Source organism: Elephas maximus, chromosome 8, assembly GCF_024166365.1.
Source record: "Elephas maximus indicus isolate mEleMax1 chromosome 8, mEleMax1 primary haplotype, whole genome shotgun sequence".
In the NCBI taxonomy this organism is placed as follows: domain Eukaryota; kingdom Metazoa; phylum Chordata; class Mammalia; order Proboscidea; family Elephantidae; genus Elephas; species Elephas maximus.
The window spans coordinates 69,483,965-69,492,192 of NC_064826.1; the positions used below are offsets into that span (position 1 = coordinate 69,483,965).

An 8,228-nucleotide genomic window follows, 5' to 3' on the forward strand; every position below is an offset into this window, starting at 1 on the left:
TACCAAAGTTATGTCTTTTCAGACTATTTTAAAAGATAATACTTTGACATTGTGATCGCAAGCCTGTAATGAAAAGATACTAGAGAAAGCGGTGTGAAAGTATGGCCCTGAGACGTGTGAAGAAGGAGCTAGATCAAAGCATGGCAGCTCTTCATGTGCTCACACTCTTACCATTTGATGGTGGCTTTCTCACCTCCCCACCCCCCCACTACCTTCACACACTTGGGTCCTGCCCCAGACATGCTCTCCTTATCTTAAACTCAAGCCCTGCCTTTGTTAAAGTTGAAGAAAATGACCCTTCTCTTTGCTCATGTTTTTAGGTGTTCTTAAAACAAACATATACTTAAAAATGTGTACCTTTTATTATGTTAGGATTCTATGTCATTCTCAGTGTTCCTATAACCACAAGGTAAACAATAATTTGTGGAAATGGTACAATTGGACTAGTGAGCGAGCTCCTTTGTATGGATATTGTCAATTCTGACATCGTAAATTATATTTATTAAGAAGTGTATTTGGCATTTCCATTGTAATATAGAAAATGGTTTATTATTGTTTGTAGAAAATGGCTCTACAATTTTGAAATTGGGTTCATGAGAAGTTGTCAAGTTTTTCTTTTGTAACCTTACCTCTATGTCATAATTCTCACTGTCACTTCTGTTATCACTCATATATGCTGACATCAAAAGGTTTTTTACGTGGCCTTGAAAAAGAAACTGTTTTAATGTGTTTGTAAAATCCGTGGTAGAGGGGTATTCTGGGTATAAGATTTTCATTTTCAATGCTGTCTTTTATTCAGTAAGGCTCAAAATCCATTTCTATTTTATGTGTTTCAAAAGTAAAAGCTCTTAAGATATTGAGCAGCAAAGAATGAGAAAACCAGTAATTCCTGATTGTCTCTGGGAGTAGGTTTGTTAAGCTATTTGCTCTTCTTTCTCACTTTGCGTTTTCTCTTTACCACCACAGAAATCTGGCGTCAATAAGGTTATTAACTGAAAACCCATTGCAGTTGACTCAATTCTGACTCATAGCAACACTGTAGGACAGAGTAGAACTGCCCCATAGGGTTTCCAAGGCTGTAAATCTTTACTGAAGCAGACCACCACATCTTTGTCCTGCGGAGCGGTGGGTGAGTTTGAACCTCAACCTTTCAGTTAGTAGCCAAGTGCTTTTACCACTGCGCCGCCAAGGCTCCTCAACGAGGTCATTAGTGAATTTCAAAATTTCCCTATGAGATTAAATTTCATTTTCCAGCTAATTTGTTACTTCTGTATTTTTCAGATATGCAATAAAGCAAAATAATTCCCAACTCTTTGCTGTTCTTCCTTAGCCAATAAATTATTAGATTGAATAAATCTGACTTCTGAAATAGCTCCTAAAATTATTCTTTTTTCCCCTTTTTCTCTGCGATGGCCTTGGTTCAGGCTCATTTTCTCTCTTAACTGGACTGTTGCAATTTGTTACTTAACTGGTGTCCCTTCCTTCAATGTGCCCACCTACCTATCTGTCTTTCAGCATCCAGTCAATGATTATTCTAGAGCCATAGTCACCTATTTTAAGACAAAACAAACTAAAGCAAAACTTTAGTAACTCCCCCTGCCCCATAGTCTATAAAATTAAGCTTAAATGTCTTAGTAGGACCTTCACAACTTAGCTCTAAGCTACCTCTTCTAAGTTCTACCTACCTCCTGCAAGTTCTCCTTCTCCCTTTCAGTCTACCCTAAGATCAGCAGTAAGGAGCCATTTTCCATTCTTATACTAGACATGTCCTTTCTCAGTTCTGTGCTTTGCACAGTAGCTTCCTTATGCTTGGAAGAACTCCTCTGACCCACTCTCTGTCTGTTGAAATCCTGAGACTCTTAGGTCGCCCAGATCTAAGGGTTATCGCATCAGTCATATAGTCCCTACTTTTCAACTGACCATGGCTCCCAGAATATTATACATGGTGCTGGTCATCTCACTGTTGTTTGCTTACATGATCCCTCCTTTGACTGTGTACTTCTTGAAGTTAAGGGCCATATTTCATTTCATTTACCTTCGTGTTTTTATCGCTTAGCTCAGTATTAGCAGAGACTCACTGTATAGCTACTGAATTAATAAAATAAATAAATTGGGGTTTATACTGATCTGGAGACTTTCTCAATGACCCTTCCTGGCCTTTCATGATTGATGTTCTCTTTTGGACATTGCCCTGCTTCTCTCCTAACATAAATGAAAAGGAAGGGGAGAGAGAGAATATTAAAGACAGTGTTGGTGATGATTATGGCTGAAACTTGCTTTAATTCAGTGCCCAAACTGAAATGTTCCAGAGAAGTTTCATGGCTGGTGGCATCACTTGAAGCTTTTTGCATCACGGCATTGAAGGCACATAAATACATTTGATAGCTGAGCTGTTTGATAGGTGACCTTGTGCTCATCCTTTGTAAACGTCAGTTTTACTACGTCTTCTACCTAATATATTCTTTTAAATTGTTACAACAGCACATTCAAAAAGATGATTTCTTTTTAAATTGTTTGCCTTGAGTTTTTGGTTATGTTGATGGAAGATTTTATTACAAAAAAGGCTTTCTGCTCTCAAATCCTATTATAAGTAAAATTTTGTCCAATGGGATTCAGATGTAAAAATATCTGATTGTGATAATAGCTAGTAATGGTAATTTTGAGCACTCACCATGTTCCAGGTACTATCCTGGGTACTTTAAAAAAAAAGTGCCCCATTTAGTCTTCACAACGGCCCTGTGAGAGAGGTGAGTATGATTCTCATATTCGCCAAATGAGAAAAACTGAAGCTTAAATAAGTTAAGGAACTGGCCCAATTCACACTCCGGAACTCACATGTGTGATCACTACAGCTATGGAGAATATAATTTGGAACTAAACAAAGTCTGTTCAGCCTGAAAGTCAGAAGCTTGTCTGCTTGTCAGAGTCTTAGCATCCTTTTGAATGTATTGAGTCTTCCTTTTTGAAATCATATTTCCCACTTCCCACAATGTTTTCTTTCGCTTCCCATATGCCACTGCTATATTACACTCTATGTCTCTTTTCCCCTTCTTCTTTGTAACAACTTCACTGCTGCCTCATTAGCCCATGCACCATGGCTGCATCTCATTATAGCTCCTTTCCTTGATCATTATGTTGCTGCTGAAACACAAGTACAAAGAAACGATTAACTGCGTGACTGTATTTTTCCTTCTTGCCACTCCAAGAACGGGGAACCATTTATACATTTTCAGAAAATCAGAGAAGAGGATATGCATTTCTTTTATACTAAAGAATAAATATAGGTGCTGTGATAAGGACAATGCTTTATAAAAGTAAAAAAAAAAAAGGCAAGTACAAATTTGGATGTTTGACTGACAGGTTAAATTTCATTCGAAAAAGTAAAATAAAAGAAAATCAAACTCCAAAACCAAAATATATGGATTCCTCTTAGGAGCTAGTGTTTGTTTTAAATTTTATGTTATAGTTACTCTGTGTAAAAGGAAAACGTATATTTTGAAATACATTTCCTCCAGTGAATTAGGAGGGGAATTTTAATTGTTTCTATTAGTTTTGTAATGAAAGCAATATTGGCTATGGAACTGCTAAGGGTGACACTTTTGATATTGGAGTAAGAACTGCCCTATTGAGAACTGGCTTTATTATCAGGCAGAAATGATAGATGGGAGATTTAATGATTCTCCCCTGAGAAAACCCATACACTTCAAAGTGCGATCTTCCTTTGCGAAGAATATTTTCCTCTAGATTTCATCCCTCAGAGACTTATGGTTTAGTTCTCATAAAAAGACAAATTTTTTTTTGGTTAAAGCAACCAGTTTTGCAGTTATTGGTCATTTATACTGTATAAGGGAGATCCATTTCTGGAAAGATGTTTTGGCTCAAAGAGAATGTATAAACAGGAAACAGTCTGGGGACAGGAGAAGAGAACAGAGAGAACAATGCAAGGGTTGAACAGAAGTGAAAGGGAAACACATAGAAGAGCTAAAAGAAATGTGGCAGCAAATTTCTCTCAAAACCTTCTCTCAATTCCCAGTATTTTCTCCAAGATTAGCAATGACCCATCTGATAGTCATCTTTGACTCCACACAGGCATTTGTTCATTTTGGGGAGGTGATATGTTAAAGATTTCAAAGAGTGATTGTGTGCATGGGGCTGGTCTGTGCTTTCCTTACAGATAACTCTGCCCCTACCATAATATGTCCATTTTCTCTGAGCCTTATCCCATCCCTCAAGTCTGCTTCCACCTTTGTCAGTGTTTACCTTTCTTTCATTAACTTCTGCACACAATAACCCTCTGAGTCTTTACATGAAGACACCATTGTTGCATTGGGGATCACAGTGGATTTAGCCAAACCCACGGTAACCCACCCCAGTGCCGTCGAGTCAATTCCGACTCATAGCGACCCTATAGGACAGAGTAGAACTGCCCATAGAGTTTCCAAGGAGCGCCTGGCAGATTTGAACTGCCGACCCTTTGGTTAGCAGCCGTATCACTTAACCACTACACCACCAGGGTTTCCGAACCCAGGGTAACAGCCTGAAATAGTTGACAGATCTTTTCTGTTAGCCCATCCAGTGCTGTAGTCTTGATTCTTCAGGGTGCAGTTATGGAACATAAACCTATGATAAAACCTCACTTTCTCTGCTATGCAGTGAACTTATTTGGGGCTAAACTTGCAGGGTTTCTCAAACTTGGTATTATTGACTTTTGGGTCAAATAATTATTTGTTGGGGGCACACTCATGTGCATTGTAGGATGCTTAGCAAAGTCTCTGGCCTCTATCCACTAGATGCCAGTAGTACTGCCCAGTTGCGACAATCAAAAATATCTCCAAACATTGTTAAATATCCCCTGGAGGCAAAGTCCCTCTCCTACCCCAGTTGCAAACCACTGGGTGAAAGGAAGCTGACATTACTGTTACCATCACTCCAGGCATCATGTTAGACTAAGTAGAGTCAGAAACAAATGTGAGTGTCAATAAATAGCATGGGGAAGTTAGATTCAATCCTGGAGGAATGTTAGAAAGGTAGGAAATGAGAGTAGGGGAATACAAAACTTGAGAGAGAAGACTGGTCCTTCTAACTCATTGGGAGAAGGCAAGGGCTGAGCAAGGTAGATGCGAAATCTGAAGTCAGGTGTGGGAGTCAATGACACAGCATTTAGAGTACAGCTTATATTAGGATGGATCTAAAGTTCATGCTCTTACTCCCTAGAGCCCAGTCTAGAGTCCTCACAGCACAAGTGGCTGAGTGAAAGCCTTTTCTCAGACCAGAGTTGTATTCTAGCAAGAGGCCTGTATAGCTAAGATGTTAAATAAATGAGCCACTTTCAGTCTGCAGAGAAGCCCCTAGAATGCAGGTGTATTTTCTGTTGGGCCTGAATTAAAAAGCCCTCCAGGAATGACCTTTCATTCTGGGAACAGTTTGGATGGAGACTGGAGAGTCCAGTGAGACTGCTGAGTGATAACCAGGCCTGCTTCTGAGATGACAGTACTCAGAACTGGTTCTCGGGGGGACTGGGAATGGAGGCTTATTGTGATTCTTGGCTTTTTAATGGGGCAGCTGGGGACTCTATTCAGCAGCCTTACCCTAGAACTGTCAGTTCACATCTTATGGGGTTTATCTGTATTGGCTGGTTTGGTTCTCTTGGGTCCTTGGCTATATTCCCTCCTGTCCTTGATCCCTTCATGTAGGACTTGTAAGTCACCACCTTAACCATAGGCCACTGAGGCTATATGGATACTGGTTCTTCTGAATCTCTGGTCTAGTCCAGGATCTACTTCTATCCAAAGAGGCAAGACTGCAGTCCCAGGAGAACAATTCCTAAATGTAACTCTCATAGTCCAAGTTGAAGCGACCTCTTTGTCACTGAGCACATGTTGTCTGGACATTGTGTATCAGATGATTTAATTTATGTACCTGTTTCCTAGACCAGGAGCCAAGATCAAGAATTACATCTTATACAAAATGTTCCTTGCTTATAATAGGGGATAATAAACATGGTGTTACTGCTGTTACTGCTTGGTGTTTGTTGTTATTTTTTTTGATCAGTTAAAATACATTAGAGTCTCCTTGCAAAATTAACTTTTCTAATTATGACTGTGACATGGACAACCAAAAAGTCTATTGGATCCTGCAATATTTCTGAGAATCATATAATTTTAAAACTTATGGTAATTTTGATGGGAAAAGGAACATAATGATTTGTAAAATTTGACCTCCAAAGTGTTTGCATTTTGTGCCAAGGAATAATTACCTTTGTTTGGAATTTAATTTTCTTTATTTGTGTATTACGGTCTTTCCCCCACCAAAGTCAGTTTTTATATAGATCTTTGGGTCATGTTTAGTGGGCTTTATCTACCCACACCTCCCCTCCCTCATTGTTACTTAAAAATAGAAGTGGTATTTTATTATTTTTTCATAATTACTTGCAGAGTGCTGAAGACACTTAAAAAATTATCATTATTTAGTTCCAAGCCTTTGAGAAAGGGCTTATGACAATTTTTTTTCTCTTTTCAGATGCAGAGATGTAAATGCCATTTTTCTGTTCTGTTTTCAGGTCACGTGTGCCAATTTAACAAATGGAGGAAAGTCAGAACTTCTAAAATCGGGAAGCAGCAAATCCACACTAAAGCACATATGGACAGAAAGCAGCAAAGATTTGTCTATCAGCCGACTCCTGTCACAGACTTTTCGTGGCAAAGAAAATGATACAGATTTGGACCTGCGGTATGACACCCCAGAACCTTATTCTGAGCAAGACCTCTGGGACTGGCTGAGGAACTCCACAGACATTCAAGAGCCTCGGCCCAGGGCCAAGAGAAGGCCCATCGTTAAGACGGGCAAGTTTAAGAAAATGTTTGGATGGGGTGATTTTCATTCCAACATCAAAACAGTGAAGCTAAATCTGTTGATAACTGGGAAGATTGTAGATCATGGCAATGGGACATTTAGTGTCTATTTCAGGCATAATTCCACTGGTCAGGGGAATGTATCTGTCAGCTTGGTGCCCCCGACGAAAATAGTGGAATTCGACTTGGCACAACAAACCGTGATTGATGCCAAAGATTCCAAATCCTTTAACTGTCGCATTGAATATGAAAAGGTTGACAAGGCTACCAAGAACACACTCTGCAACTATGACCCTTCAAAAACCTGTTACCAGGAGCAGACCCAAAGTCATGTGTCCTGGCTTTGCTCCAAGCCCTTTAAGGTGATCTGTATTTACATTTCCTTTTATAGTACCGATTATAAACTAGTACAGAAAGTGTGCCCTGACTACAACTACCACAGCGACACACCTTACTTTCCCTCGGGATGAGGATGGACATGGGGGTGAGACTGAAGCCTGAGGAATCAAAGGTCATATGACAGGGCTGTTACCTCACAGAAGAAGGTCACAACTGTTGCCTGGAATGTGTCTACACTGCTGCTCTCGTCAACTGGCTGCAAATACGCTAGTGGAAAACAATCTGATGTCGTTTCTGCCCAGTTAGCTTCATCTCCCAGTATAGTTGTAAATCACCACAGATTTTAAAGCCACACTTGAAGACATGCTCTTACACACAGATACACAAAAACACACATCCATAGACATTTCAGCTTGCATCTTATCATGATTCCTGTTGAGAGGGCTTTTATTGTCTGACTCATAATGGTTCAGGATAAACTATCCTCAAGCAAAAGGATTAACAGAGAATGCTTTCTAACACTCACTGTTATGGAAATCTCTTTTAAAGTCTTGAGTACATGCCAATCAATAATCCCCACTCATGCATTCCTACTGCTTGGAGTAGCTGTCCTGGTAAATACTACTGTAGGAGTATATGCTTGTTAAAATGGAAAAATGTGTCTTTAGAGCTCTGTATTCTTCATTTTATGAACACAACAAAGTGTAGTAACTTCTTTCCAGCATACAGTAGTCACATTCAAGGTGATACAAGATGGCTCTTTTTTTCTATAGAGGGAGCCCATTCTCAGTAAAGATAAGCAAACATTTGGAATTTACATGTGGGCAGACATTGGGATTACAGCTTTTATCACCCATCATTGGACTTTTCTGAAGTCAAGACCAGCTGAGGCCACTTAAAACAAGTTCTGATCGTTATATAAGAAGGGAAATGCCTGGCAGACACCATGTAAGTTATAAGTGTCTGTCTTATCTTTACTACACATATTGTAACAAATTCAATATCCTAGTCTTCATTTGTATGAATGGTTTGTATTGT

At 39.4% G+C, this 8,228-nt stretch overlaps 1 protein-coding gene across 1 annotated transcript in view; it reads left to right on the forward strand.

The window, feature by feature from the left end:
• Positions 1-7,427, forward strand: part of NXPH1 (neurexophilin 1) — a 64,255-nt gene extending 56,828 nt beyond the window's left edge. Inside the window, exon 2 of the mRNA XM_049893550.1 lies at positions 6,520-7,427. Within this exon, the coding sequence (XP_049749507.1) occupies positions 6,520-7,321 (802 nt within the window). The 3' untranslated portion in view covers positions 7,322-7,427. The remainder of the gene's footprint in view (positions 1-6,519) is intronic.
• The last annotated feature ends 801 nt before the right edge of the window (positions 7,428-8,228 follow it).